This window comes from Ictidomys tridecemlineatus, chromosome 2 (genome assembly GCF_052094955.1).
Source record: "Ictidomys tridecemlineatus isolate mIctTri1 chromosome 2, mIctTri1.hap1, whole genome shotgun sequence".
Classification (NCBI taxonomy): Eukaryota; Metazoa; Chordata; class Mammalia; order Rodentia; family Sciuridae; genus Ictidomys; species Ictidomys tridecemlineatus.
This window is the reverse complement of record NC_135478.1, coordinates 118,187,325-118,210,727: the sequence shown is the minus strand read 5'-3', so window position 1 is coordinate 118,210,727 and position 23,403 is coordinate 118,187,325. Positions and strand designations below refer to the sequence as shown.

At 41.0% G+C, this 23,403-nt stretch overlaps 1 protein-coding gene across 4 annotated transcripts in view; it reads left to right on the top strand.

The window, feature by feature from the left end:
* Ttc28 (tetratricopeptide repeat domain 28) overlaps positions 1 to 23,403 on the top strand; it is a 593,457-nt gene that overhangs the window by 427,333 nt on the left and 142,721 nt on the right. For all 4 annotated transcript variants that reach the window (XM_078039658.1, XM_078039657.1, XM_021733755.3 and 1 more), the window contains one exon: positions 12,453 to 12,960. In XM_078039658.1, the coding sequence (XP_077895784.1) occupies positions 12,453 to 12,960 (508 nt within the window). The remainder of the gene's footprint in view (positions 1 to 12,452; positions 12,961 to 23,403) is intronic.

Below are 23,403 nucleotides of genomic sequence, written 5' to 3'. Positions count from 1 at the left end.
ATCATATATTAGAAAGTTTTTATAATTGATGATAGCTTGAACTTTATGAGACAATTTCCATGTTAGCTTTGCATTGCTGTGACCAAAGACCCAACAAGACCAACTTAGAGGAGGGAAAGTTTATTTTAGCTCACAGTTCCAGCAGCTTAGTCCATGGTCAGCTGAGTCCCCTCCTCTGGGCCCAAAGTGAGGCAGGACATCCTGGTGGAGGGGTGAGGTGGAGGAGGACTGCCTCACTCATGGCAGCCAGGAAGCAGAGAAAGGAAAGGGGGAGGCCACAGGGAAGATGCACCCTTCTAGGGCACACCCCCAGTGAGCCCCTCCTCCAAATCACCCCTCCTGCCTGCAGATCCCACCCGTTCAACCTAGAGTGGGCTAAGTAGGTCACAGCTCCTATAATCCAATCACTTCACCTCTGAGCATTCCTGCATGAACAAGGGAGCTTTGGGGGTGGGGTGCAGAGGCACCTCATGTCCAAACCATGACATTTGCCTAGTTTTCAATGAATAGTATACATACTTATTCTAATAAAGACTTAAGCATACCCAGAAAGAATCTGTTCTACTGATTTTCTCAGACCCTGGTTTTGGGTGTCAATACAATTATTAAGAGAAAAGAGTATTATAACAAAAATAATAACAGCTCCTGTTTAATCATTTCATGCTTCATGTGCCCAGAACAAAGACAATGGGAGTGGATTTCAAAAGATTTAAAAGAGTCAGAGTGTGACTGACTGTATGAGAAGCATCAGGTAGAAGAATAAGAATAGTAATAAGGGACCTAAGGTTGTGTGCAGACACGACATTCTGGCAACTCAGAAACGCCTATGCTTCTGGTTCTTACAGCTGTAGTAAAAAGTATTCAGGAATGAGGTTTTGTGCACCAGAATTGTGCCCAAGGAGAAATAGGGCTGAAGGGTATTAGTACCATGTGTTCATTTTGGAGGATGGTTTTTTTTTTCTTTTATATCCTTATGCAGACCCACAGCCCCAAGAACATCATTTTGATTCTGCATGTGTTTATTGAGCACCTGCTCAGGGCTAGGCAGCAAGCTAGACTCTGAAGCACAGAGCTGAATAAGACAACCCTTGGCTTCAGGAAGCTTCCATCTACCTATCTCATACTGTGCTCTTTCACCTACAGCCTGTATCTTTTCTTATTACATTAAATAGTAATTATGAATCATCTCCTTTGTTATCAAATGTATTTCCTCTGAAATTGAGCATATTTTTTAGTATTCATTTTGATACAAAATGATCATACCACTGAAAAACACATTTTAAAATAATATCATGAATCATTTAATCATACTTGTAATTATTACCTTATCTAACAGTTTATCCTGTGTTTAATGCCAGTTGTATATTTTTATGGTAAGCTAATTTAAAAAAATAATTTAGGATCTTAATTAAAAATTTAATTTTTTGTGAACATATTATGTTCCATTTTTGGATCTTGGTACAATGCCTTCTTTCTGTGGGGATTTCCAAAATGGAATATTTATGTGCTTACATGCCCAAATAATTCATGTGCCAAAGGAACAGTGACGAATGCCACACAAGGGAAATGACATTTTGGGTTTTTTTAATTAATATAATGAGGGAGGGGAAAGAGGGCACTAATTTGGTACATTTAAATTTTAAATAAGCATACAAAACAGATTAAATTAATGTAAATATGTGACTTTAAAATTACTTAATTTACTCAGTTTTATTAGTATTTAAAATCCATAATTCAGCTAGCAGTAATTGAATGTTTACTATGTACCAGGCACAATTCTAAGCTCTTTTTTAATGTTTACCCTAACAATCCCAGGAGGCATTATTACCACCATTGTATAGATAAGGAAACAAAGACAGAGAAAGTAATTCCTTAAAAGAAGAAAGCCAGAGCCAGCCACATGCCTAATCCCAGTGACTCAGGAGGCTGAGGAAGGAGAATCACAAGTTCAAGTCCAGCCTCAGCAACTTAGTGAGGTCCTGTCTCAAAACAAAATAAAATAAAGGAGATAGGATTCAAACCTAGGAAGTTCTAACCATTGTATCACCCTAGGATCTCTAAAGCTGTGATTATCAGGGGGTAGAATCAATAGCTGGGAAAGTAACTAAAGTTTTATTAAAGTTACTGAAGTTTGCCACTGAACTTGTTATGAAATAGTTGGCTAGGATTTTAAGGACAAAGCAGTATGTATTTTGAATGTGTTCCACATCTCATCTGTTAACACTGTCACATCAACTTTTAAAATATTTAAATATCATTTAAGATAAAACTGCCAGAAATTAATTCTAAACTGATTTAGCATAGAAATAATTGCCAATAAAATAAAGATTAGTAAATAAAAACTAGAGTCATTATAATTTCAAGGACAGGCCTTGATTGAATACAGAGAAAAGGTAGTGATAATGCTGAACCTTTAACTGGTCATGTGCTTCCTATGTCAATCATGGAAGCCACAGAGCAGGGGACAACCAGAAAAGGTGATGAGGACTTGCTTCCAGGTAGCTGTGTCATGGCCTGATGGATCTCGGTAAAGCAGAGTGAGGAGGGGACCAGCTGGTGCCTGGACACCTGGGCTCGGGTCCTACCTTTGCTGCGTGTCAGCCCTAGTTTTCTGCTTGTGAAGACATGGAGGGATTTTACTGGGCAGTGGTTTTCAAAGTCTGCTCTGAAGAGTCCTGGAGAGTTCCACAGATGCCCCTCAGGGTTGCTAGCAGAGAAAAAAAGGACTCCAGTCCAAGTTAACCTAAACAGCTATAATTTTTTATTGTTTTTGAGACAGGGGTCTCGCCCTGTTGCCCAGGCTGACCTTGAACCCCTGGGCTCAAGTATCCTCATGCATTAGTCTCCAGAGTAGTTGGGACCACAGATATGTGCTTCTGCTCCCAACAAGAGCTGTATTTTAAACACATGAAACACATGTTGGTAATTTGGCTCAAACAAAGCTTGAAAAACAGTGAATTAGGTGATCCATAAGACCTCTCCAGCTCAAAAATTTCCCTCATCTCTTGTTCTGAAATCTGGGTTTGGAATCATCCAACAAGGATAGAGATTGAATCCGCTGGAATGAGTGAAAATACAGAGAGCTGGGGGTGCAAGCCATTTGTTCCTAAATGTTCCAAAGCCTTGCATTGCCGGAGGTCTCAACTACATCAGGACCTGTGCTTTATAGCAGGAGACTGGCCCAGGGTCCCTTTCTGGATGGAAGCAGAAGTTCTCGGTTGTTTCTTAATTCCCTCCAGGATCCCTGAGGGTCCTTTTTTATTCAGTTTGAAGATTTCGTATTTAAATTGTTATCTGCGTGTTTCTACAAATAAGCCATGCTTCGGGGGACTTCCTTCCTTCCCTGCCTCTCGTAGGTGCACACGTGTGTTTCCCATCTCTCTGCCTTTCTCCATTACATCCTGCCTTGCCAAGGCCAGGTTTTATGGCTCAGTGTAAATACTGTCTTTGAAAGGTGATTGGCTACGTTCCAACCCCCTACCGAACAATGTTTTATAGCCCACTGAAATTCAGGTTGGCTGGCAAGTGTGAAATGGAACAGTTTTGATTGGACTAAAACAGCATGATGGTGGGTTGTATTTCCTAATCCAGGTCAAAATTATTACACGAGGAATTGAGTGAATTGTGTCTTAGAGAACTCATATGAGGTAGGTTACCTGCTTTCCCCCGGAATCAGTTTTCTGAAGATGTAGGTGAAACAGAGTGGGAAATAAATCTCCAAATATAATCTTAACTGATTATTTCAAGTGACTGAGAGATTTAGCCCCAGAGTCAACTCCCCAATAGAACTGCCAAGACCCTAGGCATTTTACCGGATCATCATATTGGCCAAAGAGCTACTCGGAGTTCTTATAGATGTCGTCCCAGGGGGATAGCAGTGGAAGATGGTGGAATGTGAGAGAGGGAGGAGATATCGGGAATGACATTTCTTTCCTCTGATGCTCACCCCCAGCCTCCCCATTGCCAGTCCTTCAGGAGAAAGCACTTCCCAGGGCTGAAACTTGGCATTTACAGCACATAGCACAGATGCCTGTTGGATTGCATCAAGTTTACATGGAGCATCAAGTTTTTTAAAAAATGAAATCATTATAAATTCTGGCAGTTTTTATGGTATAATTAAAATGTCTAACAGGATACCTCTGGGAAACCAAATGCAGTTTTGCTATTTATAGAGCCAGCAGAGGTAGTGTTTCTTGCCAACTTTCATATCTTATGACCTATAAATTGCTCTTAATAGCTAATCTGTCATCCCAGTTCTCATACCAGAAAGCTTGTTTCCTTATTAATCTGTTAATTTGCATCTGCAAAGGACATTTACAAACACTTGGTGTGAAAACATCGCTGTATTAATGCTGGGCATTATAAATAATTTATCACCTGTGATAGCAACTCTTAGATCTAGGTAATAGATCTTTCTGACATTGTATTATTCTTCCAACCCTAATATAATTTTGATAAAAATAATTATTATGAAAGCTCCTCTGGCCTCACAGTATTAGAAAAGGCTGACAGGTTACCATGGAGAAGCTGTAACTATTACTAATAGCTCTCTAGGCTCAGAGTAATAGATTCAAACCAACTATTTCAACTATTACCATAGAAAAGAATTCAGATACATACATTATTTTCTTTTCTGGAATAATTGCCGAATATTTCTCCAACCTTGGATTTAAACATTGGGATAGACTGGTTAGATTGATTATGATAAACCTGATACCAATTACCGAACATGCACAGCATGGAAATGATTTAAGGCCATTAAAGACCATGTAATTAAAATTTCCCTGTTTGTGTGGTAGTTAAGCCTCCTCCTTCTCTGGGGCTGTAAGTTCACAATTCTTAGAAATCCCATTTAGGAAGCTTTCTCCCTACTAAGATACTTATAACTTAACTGTTTGTTTGTTTGCATTTCCTTGATTTGTCTGATTCAATTCAAGAAGCATTTGTGGAAGCAGAAAACAGAATATAAAAGAGGAGAGATCAAGTAATGAGGGGCAAGGGTCAGAAGCCAGGTAAGACTTTACAAGTATTTGGGGATTCCATCTGCCTGTTAAGGTGAGGCTCTGAGTCTGGCCATAAGCCTCCTGGTGGCCCAGAGAAAGAGGAAAATATGACTACGGACAAAAGTCACAGTAAGATGAAGCCATGGCAGCACAGTGAAAGGCTTTTTTTCTTTTGTCCTTATAAAGATGGCACTGGGTGATACCCTGCACAATGTCCTCAACAATACAGAGATAGAATTTCTTTAATTATTGTCCAGATGGTTCAGTGTGACTATTGAGTAAACAATTCCAGAAGTTCATGACCATCATTTAACCTTTACATGGAATTACTCTGTCAGCTCAGTTGCGGATTAAGGGTAGATTTTCAGGCTAGAATCCACTCCTTAAATAGGGAGTCTATGTCACTTCAGGCCTCACAGAACACGATTCAATCTTCTGTTTTCAGGTATGTATTTGAGTGGCTAATGATTCCCCTAAGCAATCTGTGATTTGGATAAAGTACTTCCAGAGAGACTTTTGCATCTACTAATAAAGGTTTCAAAAATCAGCTGCGTTTAGTACCCAGTTCTTTTCAAATGGGGCTTTCCTATAAAAATGCCTAAAATTTCATCATCCAGAAACCTATGGTAATTGGCACATAATTGAACCACTACATAATGTTAATGGTAACTTATATTTCCTGAAGAATTAAATTATTAATTTTTGTTCAGTGTGGTATTGGTCAGGATTGGCCAGGTTTATGGAGTAGTAACAATCAATCTCAAAGTCTCTGTGGCTTACAACAGCTAAGGCTTAGTTCTGGGGCCCCCTGTATATTCATTATAGATCAGACAAGGATCTGTTCCGCCTTGACGTGCTTCTCATTTGAAGATCGATTCTGATGAAACAGTCTGTAGCAAAGGGAATAGAGAATGTGTAAAGATGCACTGGTTCCTGCAAGCTGCCCTCTGGGGAACAGTCACATTTATTAGCCACAGCAGGTCCATGGCCACCCCCACTTGGCCTCACGCAGGCGGTGATGTTCACTCTCACCTGTGTGGAACGAGAAAGCTGGCATAATTGTGAATGGCCCCAAAGACTATTCTTAGCATCACTGGTGCTTAAAATACCTAACTTTATTCTAATTAGCCATTTTTTTAAACTATATTCTAATTAGTCACTTTTGTTAAGCATTTCATTGTTATTTTTACTGATCTCCTTGGTTTTCATGTACTTCATAGAAATATGTGGACCTTATTGCACCACGGGTTGTGAATTTATCAAAAGAGGCCATCTGTACCCTTTGTAGTCCAGTGAGCACAAGAGCTAGTCTGAGGCTGTGGCTCTGAACCCAGGCACTGTCGTTAATTTTGTACTTTGGGGCGTGTCACATCATTTCTCTGAATCTTGACCTCTCTTGAGTCTGGATTGATCTCACAAATCAGTACCATCATAACATATACTTAAAAGCTTTGTTACAATGATCAAGTGAAACTCCACATGAGAAGTGTCTCAGATTCTACATACTGTGGACAGACAGAGCTCATGGAAACTTACCTTCCAGACTCCAGGGGCTAATCAACTGCCTGCTCCAACCTAAACTCACTCTGCCGTACTTCATGCCCTTGACCATGACATTTCCATATCCCAAAAGAATGCTCCTCTTCTCCCAAGAAGGAAAACTCCAATTCATTCATTCATTTTTAAGCTAATAGACATTATTTTTAGAACAGAAAACTGAGTAGATGTTATAGACAGTTTCCACATACCCTCTCTGTCCCCATTAGTTCCCCCTTTTATTAATATCTTGCATCAGTTCGGGACATGTGTCACAGTTGATGAACCAATATTGGTGTCTTACTGTTAGCTCAGTTCATAATTGATGTCAGGGTTCATTGTTGTACAGCTCTATGGCCTTTGACAAATACCTGATGTCAGGTGTCCACCATTGTAGCGTCATGCAGAATAGCTCAGTTTCATTGCCCTCAAAGCCCAGTTCTCCCAGAGTCCCTGTAACCACTGATCTTTTTACCCTGTAGTCTTGGCTTTTCCAGAGGGTCACACAGTTGAAATCACACAGTGTGCTGCTGTTTTAGGCTGGCTTCTTCACTAAACGACAGACACTGAAGGTTTCTTCCATACCTTCCATACCTTTTGGTGGTTCAGTGGACAATTCTTTTTATCATTGAATAACATCACACTGCACAACAACACCACAGTTTATTTACTCATTCATCTTTTGAGAGCTGCCTTGGTTGCTTCCAGTGTCTAGCAATTATTAAGAAAGCTGTTATTAGGATTTGCATTCAGGGGCTGGGGCTCAGTGGTAGAGCACTTGCCTAGCATGTGTGAGGCACTGGGTTTGATTCTCAGCACCACATAAAAGTAAATATATAAAATTAAGGTATTGTGTCCCTCCACAACTAAAAAGAAATTAATAAAAAAAAAAAGAGTTGTGTTCAGGTTTGTGTGTGGACAAACATGTTCACCTTGATTGGGAGCAGGATTGCCGAATCCCATGGTGAGACTATACTTGGTCTTAGAAGAAATTGCCCAGCTATCTTCTGGAGTGATTGTACCATTTTCATTCCTTCCAGCAATAGGTGAGGACCTCGGTGGCTCCGCATCCTCGCCAGTGTTTGGCATTGTCACTGTGTTTTGCTGTGGGATACACAGTGGCCTCTCATTGCTGTTTTGATTTCCAGCTCCCTGAGGTCAGGGATGTTGAGGGTCTTCTCGCTTGCTTCCTCGCCATCTACATTTCTTCTCTGAGAGGAGCTTCTTCAGATCTTTTTCCCTTTTTTATCGAGTCATTCCTTATTGTTTAGTTTTTATATTTGGATACAAGTTTTTCTATCAGATGTGTGTTTTGCAAATATTTTCTCAGCTTGCAGTTTGTCTTTTCATTCTCTTAACAATGTCTTTTTTTTCAATATCTTTATTTTACTTATTTATTTTTATGTGGTGCTGAGGATTGAACCCAGGGCCTCGAATGTGCTAGGCGAGCACTCTGCCACTAAGTCACAACCCCAGACCCTTAACAGTGTCTTTTGCAGAGCATAAGGTTTTAATTTTATAAAGTTTAACTTACTAATTTTTTTTCTTTCATGTTATATCTAATAATCAGAGGTCACCTAGATTTTCTCTCGTTATCTTCTCAAAGTTTTATAATTCTGCATTTTATATGTGGGTCTGTGACCCATTTCAAGTTAATGTTTGTGAACGGTATGAGGCCTGTATATAGAATCTTTTCTTGGCATGTGAGATTTAGTTGCTCCAGTACCATTTCTTGAAACATATTCTTCTCTGTGGAATTACCTCTGTTCCTTCGACAAAATTAGTTCATGATATTTGTGTGGGTATAGAGAATTTTCTTGACTGTGTGAATGAATGAATGAACAGATGTCCCAACCAACCAGCTCCAAATGCTCCAGAGCTTAAACCACTTGAAATAAAGTGTTTACTAAGACCATGTGTTGGATGTGCAAATGATCCTAAGATGTCCCTAAGCAAGGGGTGAATTTTCTCATGAATATGATTGCAGAAGACTAATTGAAGGCATGCCAGCCTTCGTATATGAAGGTGATGACTTTCCCACCATGGGTGGTCTTTTTAGTTGTGGTAACAGAACTTCATGTTCTATTTCCTGATCATCTTCTACCACATCTCTGAAATGAACAAAGCTAAGTGGGTATTATTTTGGTTGGAGTAAGAAGAGAAACTCAAAACTAAAATATTTGATCATCTTCTACATAATAAGCCATGAATGAGGCTCTTTACAAATACTGATTTATTTTAAGCCTATCAAGCCTCTAATATTAATATTCCTATTTTACAGATGAGGAAACCAAGGCTCAGAGATGCTACATGATGTGCCTTATCACACATTGTGCTATTTGAGCCTTTGCATGCTTGATTCCAGAGTATCCCTGAGTTTCTGTGTCCCTCTGTCTACATGCATGGTGCATGTGGATTTGGAGAGTAAAAATGAAAAAAATATTTCTAGTACTAGCAGCCAGAACATTTCCCATTTTTCCAACTACATGCAATTAAGTCAATCAGCAATTATACTGATTATTTTCCATATAATACGACTGTGCATTTAATCTCCCACACAATAAAACTTTAATAAAAAATATATATATTGTACAGGGGAAAACATGCTAAGAGGAAAGAAAAACATGTTTAAATCTTCAGACGATGGTTAATGGTAGTGCCATCAATGTGGTTATAGTTTGGGGCAGTTTGAACTTTATTTCTCCAACTAAAACCCCTTAAAGGTGGATGGATGAAATATGAGCAAATTTCCGGCTCTAGATTCAGGTCCCGTGAAACTAACTTGTCAGATGCAGTTCATCTCAAATATTGAGGTCACAGAGCGAGGGGCTCCTGACTCCTCTGTGTTCAGTCTGCAGCTGGAAATGGAGCTTAGGCAGGAGCATGAGTAATTTCTGTCTGTACAAAGAGAAAGCCATTGTCTTACTCCAGCCAGATAGTTTGTTAGCATAACTGTTTGTATGCATTTTAGTATTCAAATACAGATGTTCCAAAATGTTTCCACTGTGGGAAGCAGCTGCTGCTATTCTAGCACAAAAATCTCAGAGAGATTAATATACAAAGGCAGCGTGAACCTTGGTGGCAAATGCAGCATCTGCTTGAGGTGGGGCCCGTGATTCCCTATCGATAGTGGGTCTTCAGATCCTCATTAACAGCCTGAAACCATGTTTCAGATCTACACTTATTCTACAGCAACAGGAACAAAGACAAGTGATTAATTTGTAATTCACTTAGCTGATAAATACCATCACATGTTATTTGCCCTGAGCTGTAAAACCTGGACTTCATTTCCTGTGGCGACTGATAGGAATATAGATGTTTGGTCACAGTGACTGATGTTTTCAGGTAACAGAGCCCAGCCCAGGCAGCGTGCCTTCATAAGACACCGTGCACCCCTTAGCAACGCCTTCACAGAGCACTCGGGCTCCCAGCCTCATCTGATCCCCTCCCAGCCCTGTGGAGTATGGACAGTATTGTCATCAAGTGCCATGTTATAAATAAAGAAAGCAAGTTAAATAGGTTAAAATGACTTATTAGGGTGTCACAGCCAGGGCCTTGACACCAAATCCTATCCACTCCTCCCCTGTGCCAAGCTGCCCCTCTGGTCTCAGGGGCTGTGGTGTATGCTTCCTCAGTTCCATGGTCCTTGGTAGCGATGCTGGTTTGCAGGACACCCGCCTGGCAGCATCAGGAAAGAGCTCCTGGCTGGTCCTTCCTTCCTCTCCCCTCCCTAGAAGGGAGATGCCCCAGAATCCCTGTCCTTATGTTCGGAGAGCTCCCCTAAGCGAGTGCTGTGTCTCCCTGGCATTGGAGAAATGAAGGACCAGAGCAGAGGCTCCCCGGGCCGTCGTTTGGAGTGCCATAAACCAGAAGTTCCTGAGAATGGCGATGCCCGCCGGGTGTGGAGCCGCCCGGGGCCTGTAACCCATCCCGGCGCCCCCGGCTCACTGCCTCCACGAGCTACTGTGGGAGCCATCTAGTGAATTATTTATGGTTTGTGCGTTTGACAGAGGCTCCTGGCTCTCGGCTGGGCCTAGCGATGTTAAGTGGCTCCAGCCAGGGGAGGGCGGCGCAGCTCTGAACCAGGGTGTGACTGTGCGCCGCCCGCTCCTACAAAAGAGCCCTGGTGTTTTACTGTGAGGGTGACAAAGGGCTGAGGGTGGGAGGGTTTGGGGAGAATAAGGCTGGGAGAGCTAACCACTGAAGCAGAGGGAAGAGGCTGAGTCCTGGGCCTAAAGCACAGGAAGAGAAGATGGTCGGGTGGGTGAGTGGGTGGTGCAGGGGAAAGGCCGGGAGCAGCAGCCGCCTGTCTAGACTGCTGACCCGAAGTCCTAAGCTCAGCCCCAAGGGCTCTCCCGTGGGAACCCGTGGCCAGTGTGGTCCAAGTGGCATGCCATTTGGTGTCACCAGTGCTGCTTCTGCCAGATCACAGCGCTGCAGCATTGTGACTCTCGTGGAGCTGTTTCTGTTCTCTCCACTCAGAAGAAAGCAAAAAAAGTAAATTTCTAAGGATGTATTTCCTCTCTATTTTCTAAATCTTTTTGTTGGAACATCTGTGAAATGATAAAAGCAACTTAGAACAATATGGAACATTTTGCAAATATACTATTTGCAAGCCCCATAAAAATGGTGTCTCAGTCATTTTGATCAAGAACTGCTATTTCACAAGCAAAGGAAACAGGGTAGCAAATCACTCATATCTATAAAATATTAATAAAAGTGTCCTGAAGTGCACAAACATAGAACCCTTCCCACAAAGAAATGCCCTTACTCAGCAGGGACAGCATTACCTCATGGCTAGTCCTGTGCCCGGGGCCCTGGGGAAGATTTCTTGCCCATGTGTGAGAGTTCAGCCTTTGTTCCGCCAGGGTCTGGTTTCCATGCTTCAGAGGGAAGCATCATGAAGAGAGGGGGTGACATGGCCTAAGCTGTAGACAGGCAGTGAAGGAGGAGAGGGGAGGAAGCTTCCAACTTGTGGAATGAAAAGAAGGACTTAAAAAGCCCAGCATAACTTCCCTGTCATACCTCTGCAAAGGAGTTAGAAACTGAAGACCAGGCTCTAGGACTGTATGTGCTTGTGTACCTCTCCTGTGAATATTTTCATAGTTCCTGTGTGATCCGCTACACTGACACAGAGTTATTTTCATTGAAACCTTTAAGCCCAAAAGGGTTTCTGTGCTTTTCTTTGGGCGATGAGCCTAAGGAGGGCAGGGAGGCTTCATAGAGGATAAATGGAGACCACCCCATTCAGAGGCACAGGTTGGAACACAGCCATTGATTTACAAGGAGACTCATCCAAATCTAAGCCCTCCACAGTAACCAGCACCGATAAAGTCACTTTGAAGGAACAAGATGAGAAATCAGGACCTTCAAGTGGGTCCTGGTTTGCAAAATTCTCAGTCCTCATGGTGAACCATCTCCCTCACCACTAATGCATCCATTTGCTTTGCAGAAAACCAGAGTACAGAATCACCCAGAAGGGCCACAAGCCAAGCCCAGGCTTCTCCTGTGAATGTCCTACACTCTGTCATATGTAGTAATTAATTTTGGTTTTCTTCAACACTTTCTTATAGCACAGAGGTTAATGGGTATTAACAGAGCTGTAATATCATAGTGAATATTAGAAATGTCACCAAGTCTTTAAACTAAGACAAAGGTCATATGGAACACAACCTGCTTCTGTGAGATTAGGCATGGAAAGCTCCTGATTAAATTACCATTGTCTTCTGCTAGGAACTTGGTGTTGGATGTGCTCTTTATCAGTTCTCTGGAGGTCTGTGGTCCACTGATAGAAACTCCATTAGGGACTGAATTGATAGTTACAGGCAAACTCTGTGAAATTTTATCTGCTGAAACAAACCAAAGCCATTTTCTGATGTGCTTTCATTTCTCTGCCTTATCCTTTCTCTCCAGGCAGCTTCGTCAGCCCTGAGCAGTCTGGGCCATGTGTATACAGCCATCGGAGACTACCCCAATGCACTGGCCAGTCACAAACAGTGTGTTCTTCTCGCCAAGCAGTCCAAAGACGAGCTTTCCGAAGCCCGAGAACTTGGCAACATGGGAGCTGTGTATATTGCCATGGGCGACTTTGAGAACGCCGTGCAGTGCCACGAGCAGCACCTGAAGATAGCCAAGGAGCTGGGGAACAAGCGGGAAGAGGCCCGGGCCTACAGCAATCTGGGCAGCGCCTACCATTACCGCAGGAACTTCGACAAGGCCATGTCCTACCACAACTACGTGCTGGAGCTGGCGCAGGAGCTGATGGAGAAGGCCATCGAGATGCGGGCCTACGCAGGCCTGGGCCACGCCGCCAGGTGCATGCAGGATTTGGAAAGAGCGAAACAGTACCACGAGCAGCAGCTGGGCATAGCTGAGGACCTCAAGGATCGGGCAGCAGAGGGGCGCGCCTCCTCCAATCTGGGTAAGGAGTGGGTTGTTTGCAAGACCCTGGGTCGATGTCATGCGCTGGAAACAGCTGGAGCAGCCCACTGTCTCTTATAGTGTATGCTGTCTTTCCTTGAGATAGGTTCCCCTGGAGCCTGCCTCCTCTAAACCACCCCACCCTTCCTGTTGTCATTGCTCTGAGGATTGGACTCTGAAATACTAGGAAAACAACACACCCTAACCTTTCTTAAAAAATATTTTTATTAGTTGCTGATTTTATTTTATTTTATTTATTTTATTTATCTACATTTGGTGCTGAGAATCAAAGCCAGTGCCTCACACATGCTAGGCAAGCTCTCTGCCGCTAAGCCACAACCCCAGCCCTCACCCCAACCTTTTAATCTGTCTACAGAGAAGAGCAACCAGATTTATCTAATTAGAGAGAAGGGGAAATGAAGATGATATAAGCTATTTTGATTTAAATGAAAGAGATGCTACTAGGAAGTGACCAGTGCGAGAGAACTGGAGAGAATTTGTGCTTATAGGAATTTCTTTACCTAACCCCACAGAAAATGTATTTTTACTCAGAATTATCTGTATTCATAAAAGCTATTGTTAATTTTAGTATAATGCAAAATTATTTTGTGAAAGATTAAAAGATAGGTTTGTAGGCACCATTTTGCTAGTACTTGGTTACAGTAAAGACATTTACAGTTTGAGATAGTTTATATGTAGTGGTAAGAGACCAGCAGTATTTGGTAACTGGTTTTTAGAAGATATTGTTATATCTCTTGTTATCCAAACACATGTGGGTATATAATGAATGTCACGTACAAATGTGCTTGGAAGTATAAGCTGTCTGGAACCCTTGTGGTTCATTCTGTGCCCACAAGGATTCAGGGTGGGGCGAAGACAAGGAGAAAATGAGTTGATGGTATCAGTGCATGCCTATCAGATACTGGTGGCAGCAGGATGTGAAACTCAGCCCCATTTTATTTATTATGCTTGCTGAAACCAAGCATCCCCATCTCTTCTTATACTTTGGTCACTCACTACTTCTCCCTCCCTTTACCTCTACTTATTTTAATCATATGTTTTTTGGCTAGTTGTTGGAGAAAGCCTTACAGATGGTATGAGAGTCTGACAAGAGCCACAGAAATAGGATCTTGACTTTATATATCCATTCAACAGTTTTTTGCAAATATTTTACAAATATTTATTGAATGCTTAATATGTGCTTTAAGGGACAGAGAACTTTTTAAAAAATCATTATCTTTAAAGAGCTAATAATTTAGTTAGAAAAATAAGACAAATATGCAGGACAACAAAGTCCTCCCTCAAAAACAATGATAGTGATGTGTTGCCATGGAATTCCTAGAAGAGAGACCCTGAGGGCTGGGAATAGCCTCAAAAATGAAAACTTCCTACAGGGGATTAGATCCAGGTGGACTCTGAAGCACTGGCAAGATTTGGCCAGGAATAGAATGGCATTGATGCCAAGGGACATGTGAAAGAAGGTATGAGTTGTAGCAGATTTGCATATCTGAGAGATGGTACCATGATTAGAATTCAGGAATATGCTACAGGGTGATAGAAGATTGGCATAAAAAAGAGGCAGGGGGTATGTTCGTGAACAGAATTGTGCAAGTTGTGAAAATGGGGATCAAAATGAGTCCAGCAGTGATGGCAGGATGGAGTAGAGGGCTTGGAACCTAGAAGTGAGAAAGTTATACGTCTTAGACTATCAATGTTTTCCTTTTCATCTTGTGTCAGTTTGATAAGTTGTATTTTTTTCAAAAACTTTGTTCACTTCATCTAAATTGTTGAAATTATTGGCCTAATGTTGTTTTTAATGTCTCATTATTACTTTAATGTTGAAGCTTGTCTAGGGATATTCCTCCCTTATTACTGATATTAGGAGTTTGTGTTGTATGGCCCCCCTCCACTTTCCTGAATCATTCTGACTAAAAATTTATCAATTCTCTTGACTTTTAAAAGGAACCAACTTTAGCTTTTGTCAATTTTTCCCTATTGTTTATCTGCTTATTGTTTTCTTTATTTTGAGAGAGAGAGAGAGAGAGAGAGAGAATTTTTTAAATATTTATTTTTTTTTAGTTTTTGGCGGACACAACATCTTTGTTTGTATGTGATGCTGAGGATCGAACCCGGGCCGCACGCATGCCAGGCGAGCGCGCTACTGCTTGAGCCACATCCCCAGCCCCTGCTTATTGTTTTCTTCATTCTACTTTGAGTCCTTTTTTTAGCTACCTAAGGGCAAAACTTAGGTTATTGATTATATACTCTTCTTCTAATACAATCATTTAAACATATGAATTTTCCTCTAGAAATATGGAGTGAATTTAATAAAATCATGCCTCATATAAATATGGCACAGAGAATTCCACCTTTATGTATATATAAATATGTATATATAAATAAATAAAGGAAGATCGATAGAGTAGAAGAAGGAGAATGGGGGAGGGAAGAAGCGGAAAAGATGGGGGAACCAGGACTGAAATGGAGGAAATCAAATTCCATATATGTATGGCGTTGTCACACTGAACCCACCTACTCAGTATAATTGTAATGCTCTAAGAAAATTTTTACTATATCCATACCCCTTTCCTCCCTCCCTCCCTCCCTCCCTCATTTCCTCCCTTCTTCCTTCCTTCCTTTCGTTCTCTCCCTCTTTTTTTTTCTCTCTCTCTCAATTTAACCCAGGGGCACTTAACCACTGAGTCATATCCCCATCCATTTCTCACTTTTTCAATTTTTGAGACAGGATCTTACTCAGTTGCTTATGGCCTCACTAAATTGCTGAGGTTGGCTTTGAACTTCCAATCCTCCTGTGTATGCCTCCTGAGCCGCTGGAATTACAGAAGTGTACTACCACATTCAGCTCCCATACCTTTTAAAATATGTTTTCACTTAATTGAGCTTTAAAAAAAAATTTTTTTTAATATTTATTTTTTAGTTCTCAGCGGACACAACATCTTTGTTGGTATGTGGTGCTGAGGATCGAACCCGGGCCGCTCGCATGCCAGGCAAGCGCGCTACCGCTTGAGCTACATCCCCAGCCCCAAGCTTTAAAAATTTTATAAAGTTATTTATGATTTCTTTTTGACTCATGAAGTATTGTTTAACTTTAAAATATTTGGGGGTTTGGAGTGTAGCTCAGTGGTAGGCACTAGTCAAGCATGTGTAAGGCTCTTGTTTTAATCCCCAGCACTGCACCAAAACAAATTTTTTAAAATTGAGGTTTTCCTAGATACTGTATTGTTATTTTAGTTTAATTTTATTATGTCCAGGCAGTATATTTTAGGATTTCAATGTAATCTTTAAGTACCTAATGGGTCAAGTTAGTTGATAGTATTGTTCAGATCATGTCTGTTTCATTGTGCGTGGGAGGGTAGGTACTGGGGATTGAACTCAGGGTCACTCAACCACTGAGCCACATCCCCACTCCTATTTTATATTTTATTTAGAGACAGGGTCTCACTGAGTTACTTAGCACCTCACCATTGCTGAGGCTGGCTTTGAACTCACTATCCTCCTGCCTTAGCCTCCAGAGTCTCTGGGTTTATAGGCATGTGCCACCACACTCTGTTTTGTTGTGATTTTTAAAATCTTTTTTCGAAAATTATTCAGAAGGGGATTGTTAAAAACCTCTGCATATCATTGTGGATTTATCTGTTTCTCAACCTAGAATTCTATGTCCCGCAAAACTGTCCTTCAAAAATAAAGATGAAACAATTCAGCAAAAGCTTGCTTCTTGAATTTTGAAGCTCTCTTATTGAGCTAATATTCATTAATGATCAGTTTGTCTTCCTGACATATTGTACCCTTAATGATTATGAAATGACTTTTTGATCTTTGATAATATCCTTTTATCTGAAGACTACTTCATCTCATACTGATGTGCCCATTCCCGTATTCTTAGGCTTATTATTTCTATAGTTTATCTTTTTCCATCCATTTGCCTTTTATTTCTGTTTTTTATTTAATATTTGTCAACTGCAGACAATGTATAGTTGTCTGTATATTGATATATACTTCTCCATAGTTGGTTTGGGCCTTATATTTGGAGAATCTCTTTCATTTAATATTTAATATAATTATTAGTATTGTTGGATTTATGTTTGCTTTCTTACTCTGGTTTTCCCATTAATGTTTTGATCTTTTGTTGCTTTTCTGCTTTACATGGGTTAATTTAACCTTTTAGATTTTATCTATTTGCTTTTTTAACTCTGTTTCTTTGCAATATTTTGTAGTGGTTGCTCTAAAGAGCACATCCTCTACCACTGACTTTTTAGTCTCCCTTGAGCTCACAGCATTGCACTTCCTGTGAAGTGTTTCTTGCAACCATCTGAGTCCAGCCTGGACTTAATACTGCAGTTGTCACACTTGTGCTACTATACCCACATTCTTATTAAATCCACAGGACCTTGTTATATTTGTATTTAAAAAAAGACATTTTAATGAATGAAGGGGGGAAATGACATTTTATATTTACCAACTGTTCCCCCATTTCTGCTGCTCACATTTATCCTAAAGATCGGAGTTTCCATCTGATCTCATTCCCTTCAGCCTGAAGAGCACACTGGGCATATCTCGTGGTGCTTGACTGCCAGTGAATGCTCTTCCTTTTTGTTGGATTTATTTATTTATTTATTTCATGTTTGTCAACTACAGACAATGTATTGTTGTCTTCTTCATAGTAGGTTTGGGCCTTTTAATTGGAGAATCTCTTCTATTTAATATTTAACATAATTATTGGTATTGTTGGATTTATGTTTGTTATCTTACTACTGGTTTTCTGGTTTGACCTTAAAATGTCTTGGTTTCCTCTTCATTTTTTAAGGATAACTGTGCTGGATATAGAATTCTAGGTTGATATGTTTTTAAATCTTTCTTTTAGCCCTTTAAAGATGTCTGTCTAATGTTTTTTTTTAATCTTTATTTTGTTGATTTATTTGTATGTGGTGCTGAGGATCGAACCCAGTGCCTCACATGTGCGAGGCAAGTGCTCTGCCGCTGACCCCAGCCCCAGCCCCTGTCTAATGTTTTTTGACTTCTATTATTTCTTTTTTTAAAAACTTTTTTTATTAGCTACACATGACATTACAATGATCTTGCTGATTCATACATTTGAATCATTGGGGTATAATTTCTCATTTTTCTAATTATACAGATTGCAAAATCACACTGGTCATAGAGTCACCTATATACATACAGCAATCATAATGTCTCTTCTTACAAAACCTCAGTAGATTTTCATACTCTATATGTCATGTGCCATTTTTTCATGATTTTTTCAAGATTTTCTCTAAATTGGGTTCTTCAGCAGTTTGACTATGATGTGCCCAAATGTGACTTTTCTGTGTGTGTCTTTTTCCTTTTTCTCATTATTTAAGCTTTTGAATCTGTAGATGTAAAACTTTTACCAAACTTAGGAATTTTTACCTATTGTTATTTCAAGTATCTGTTTCTGGCCCATCCCCTCTCTCCTGTATTATAAGAATTCACATATATTTTAGATCTTTTAATATTGTCCCATATGCTACTAAGGTTTTCTTCATGTGTTTAATCTTTTCTTCAGTTTGGAAGATTATGTGATCTACCTTAAAGTTCACTAGCTCTTTAGCCACCTCCAATCTGCTGTTAAAACCAGTGATGCAGAGTTTAGGGGTTCCCTAAAATCATCCTCACTCTGCCATCAACTGCAAGGTTAGGGGTCCCTGAGAACCACCCTCAATTTCAGAACCTCACTAGAAAGGACTCATAGAAATCACTGAAAGCTGTTCTACTCGTGGTAAGAGAGTAGAAGGTCCGAATGAGTTTCTCTGGCCTGCACAGGGTATTTGCCTGCCTGAAACTCACTCAGACCTTAGTATTGGTTTTTACTGGACCTTGCTCACGTAGATGTAGTTGGCCACCTGTGTAGGTGACCTCAGTTTCCAGTCCCTCTGGAGGCTGAGCTGATACCATATGACCAAAGGCCCCACAAGAAGTCACATCATTAGCCTAGACCATCGACATGGCCAATGCTTTCTGATAAACAGTGACACTGTTGTCATGTAGGAGGATTCCAAGGGCTTTGCCAGACACAAAGTCCAGACCTCTCTTTGGGCAAGATTAATTCCTTATTACACAGGTGAATTTCCTTAGTTATATACTTTATTTTTAGCTGAAGAATTCCACTTGGTACTTTTCATTGACATTTCAGTTTTTTCGGCTGGGATTTGTGTGTTTACTCTTGTGTTTTTTCCTTCAAATGGTGAGTCTAGTTATGACAGCTGCTGTTAAAACCTTGTCTGCTAAATCCATGCAGGTCATCTCAGGGTTAGACCCTATTGATTTTGTCTTTTTTTTTTTTTCCTTTCCGTAACAGCTTGACTGAGATATAATCTACATGCCACACAATTTAAAGTGTATAATTCAATGATTTTTAGTATAGTTGCAGAGTTGTAGGTTGATCACCTTTTGTTCTGAGTATTAGTGACTTTCTAATGTTTCTGTGTATGCCCAGTAATATAGGATCATATCTGAAATGTCTGAATGATGTTTTATAGAGAAATTGGATTCAGATCTCTCATAATAATGTTGATTTGTTGTTGTTTTATCAGGCAGTTAACTTGGCTGAATTTGACCACCAAAATCAGGCTTCCCTATGGTGGTGACTTCGGAAATCTTTCTTGGATCATTTAGCCTTAAATTGGCTGCTTAGACTCTGCCTTGCACATATGTGTTTTAGGGGTTAGAGAAAGAGATAAGGGAAGAGTTCATACTCAGGATTGGGGCTCTTTCCCCTCTTTGGGATATTTTCCTCCTCTGATTTTTCAAGTTGATAAGACTATGGGTTTCTACCAGAATTTTAGCCTCACCATATGGTACTATTTGGGGCCTGCCCACTGGCAAAAAATAAAAATAAAACTTAGTTTTATTTAACGTATCCTCTGGGCTGGTGAGCTCAGTGGTAGAACATATCCTCGTTGTGCACCAGGTGCTAGCTTTGATGCAAAAAAGGAAAAAAAGTGCATTAAAAATGTTCCCTGGCGTTTGAAAGGTGGCCGCTGCTGTCTTCAGTGGGTTGGTCCCCACCCCTCTGGGACCTCTGGCTGCTCTGCTTGCTCTCCAGCACCTGCGGGACTCTCTTCCCATCACTCCAGGCTCACCACGTTGGTCTGAATGGAGGAGTGCCACTCCATTGAAGCCAAACCTCACCTAATCTTTTGGTTTGCTTTTTGTTGTTCTGATTTTGTTGTTGTTTGTTTGTTTGGTATGGAGCCACATTCTCCAGCCGCCCCCCTCCCGCCTCTTTTTTTTTTTTTTTTTTTGAGACAGGGTCTTGCTGCCTTACTGCTGAGGCTGGCTTTGAACTCACGATCCTCTTGCCTCAGCGTCCGAGCTGCTGGGATTACAGACATGCGCCATGGTGCCCAGCTCCACCTATTCAGTTTTGACCATGGCAATTTGGTTTGCATCCTTGTGCCTGACAGAGATAAGCAGCCTCTCCTTGTGGCAGAGGTGAAAGGTGTTCTGTCGCTTTTCATCGTGCCTTGTCAGCAGGCAGTCTTTGGAATGCCCTGCCACCTTGGCCTTGAAATTCCCAGCTCTCTAGGTTTCTGGGAAGCACCACTGTCCTGATTTTCTTTTTACATCTTTTTCATTGGTTTTTCTTGCCCCTTTAAAAAAAAAAAAAGAATGATATTTTAAAGTTACAAATGTGGTACTTACTCTTGTGAAGAAATATTCTTCTAGTACAATAATGTATAAAGTAGAAAAAGGAAACTTGTCCCCTCATGTGACTGTTCTTCCCTGTCCCACTCCTCTGAGTTAACTACAGTTACAATCTAGTTGAAGTCTTTCCAGACCAGTTGGCTCTGTTCTTACACAGTGTCAGCACAGTCACGGGTGTGTGCAGCTTGTTCCGTTTTCGAAACGTGGATCACGGTGCTTTTCTGAGTGTGCTTTCTCCCACCTTCTCTCAGGCCCCCGTGTCATCCAGACTCCTGACATTGCTTCTTGACTCTTTCCCATCATATTTCTACTTGCTGAACTTGGGAGTCCTGGGGTTCGTTCCTGGAGTCTTTCCTGTTCTCTATGTCTCTCCCCTTATCAACTCTTGAGGGCTGCATTGGTACATATTGTTCCTAATCCATACTCCCCAGCCCTGACCTTTTTCCTGCCTGAGCATCATTTCACATTTCCAACTATCTGGTAGATACTCCATCTGATTCTCATGCTGATCTGTCAACATTAGTGAATCCAAACCAATTCTCCTGACCTTCCTAATTCTGTGGAAGTCTTTCCATCCTGTAGCCATCTGTACAGTTTCCTGTTGCTGCTGTAACAAAACGCCATAGACTTGGTGGCTTAAAACAATGCAAGGTTATTAGCTCTTGGAGGTCAGGAGTCTAAAGTCAGTTTCACTGAGCGGAAGTCAAGATGTTGGCAGGGCTGGCTTATCTGCAGGGTCCAGGAGAGAATCTGTTATTGCTTTGCCTTTTTATCTGTCTGGTGGTCACCCTCCTCCTCTCCAGAGGCCCCACTCCAGTCTCTGCTTCTGCCTCACATCACCCTCTCTCCCACCCTCACCCTCCACATCCCTCCAATAGGGACTTCTGTGCTCACATCAGGCCACTGGAAAGGCCAGGAAGTCTCCCTGTCTCAAGTCCTTAACTTAATTACACCTGCAGAGTCCCTTTTGCCATGTAAGGTGACCGTCACAGGTTCTGGGAATCAGGACGTGGACATGGTCAGGGAGATGTAACCCACCCTGCCATGCCATCGTGACATAGCATCCAAGGTCCTCATTGATTTCTTCCCTTTTTTCAGTTGACTCCGGGTCACATCTTCTCACTTACTGGGTCTAGCAGGATCACCCTGATCTCACTGTGGGGTGAGTTGCAGTTAGGAAAGCCAAAGGAGACGTGATCGAGAGGGTGGCTCGGTTCTTTGGTCTCCACCTCTCTTGTCTCTTCCTCCCTCTCCCCTCCCCCACTCACCCCAGGTACCTCCTGGTTGCTCCTGAGCACCTGGATAGATGCAAAGGTGAGCCCGTTTCAGGATTCACTTGCCACACACGTCAGTCTCGGGCCTGGTTGTGTCTTATAGAGGGTCAAATATGAGGAAGGCACAGTGACAGAACATCTTTCAACTCTGCCATAAGGAGACCACTGCTTATCTCACATTGAGGAGGTCAAGTATCCAGTTAACTGTGGAAAGTGATGGACAGTTTCACAACAACCGTCCTTATTTACTCGTATAAGGTTGAGCATTCGTTACGTGACAGGCATGTGCTATTTAGTGGATAAACCAACATAGCTCCTGTCCCATGGAGCTTTTGGGTTCCATTCAACAAATATGTGTTGAAACCTTTCATATTTAGTCTTTCTCACGAACTTACAAGGTCAAGAATATTAATTGATTTTTACATATGAGAAAATCAAAGCCCATGTAGGCTTAAAAACTCATTAAGATCTCATACAATGATGTTTGGCCCCTTTTGCTGTTTTTTAGTCTTGGGAGGTGTGTGTTGGAGGGAAGGGTTGGTGGCGGGCTGTGGTAGGTGCATCCTTCCTCTTACCTCAACTACAGTCACTATTCCTGGTGGCTCTCAGCTGTTTTAATTCCAGGATTTAAGAAAAATTACTGGGATAACATTTTTTAAAGATTTTTTTAAAAGATGGACACAATATCTTTACTTTATTTATTTTATTTGTTTTTATGTGGTCCTGAGAATCACACCCAGTGCCTCTCATATGCGAGGCAAGCATTCTACCGCAGAGCTATAACCCCAGACCTAGAAAAACTTTTATAAAAGTCACATTATGCTGGATATGACCAGTCATCCAACTTCTCAGGGGGGCTGAGGCAGAAGGATCGCAAATTCAAGGCAACCCAGTGAGATTCTGTCTCAAAATAAAAATAAGAAGGGCCGGGGTATAACTCAGCGGTGGAGTGCATGTCTAGTTTGAGGTTGTGGATTCAACCCAAGTACTACCCCCAAAAAATTAAAGAAACCATATTATTAAAAATTACTAGCTGTCTAAATCAGAAAATTCTGAATTCCCAAGGTCAGGTGGAATAATGTTACATATTAGCTACAAAGTACCCACCCATATTACACCTTAGTTATCCCTCACTAGATTCTATGGGTGAAATCTTTTCTGAGAACACACCTGAAACTTGGTATTCCTGAAAATCTTACAATAAATTTTAGAAGAATTTTCTATAATATAGTAATCACTTTCTTTTACATTTTTTACCTTTCAATTTTTGTATGTTGGTCTTTTTTTTAACAGAAAGAGACATAGCTTTACAAGTAAAATGTTTGTAATTAACAGGAATAATTAATTTACAGTAATGGAGTATTTTTTTTTCTGGAAATTCTCAGAATGACACACAGGGCCATATTCAAAATAACATCTCAAGATGTTCAAAGGAGTGTGAGAACTCACATACAGGTTCTTGGTAT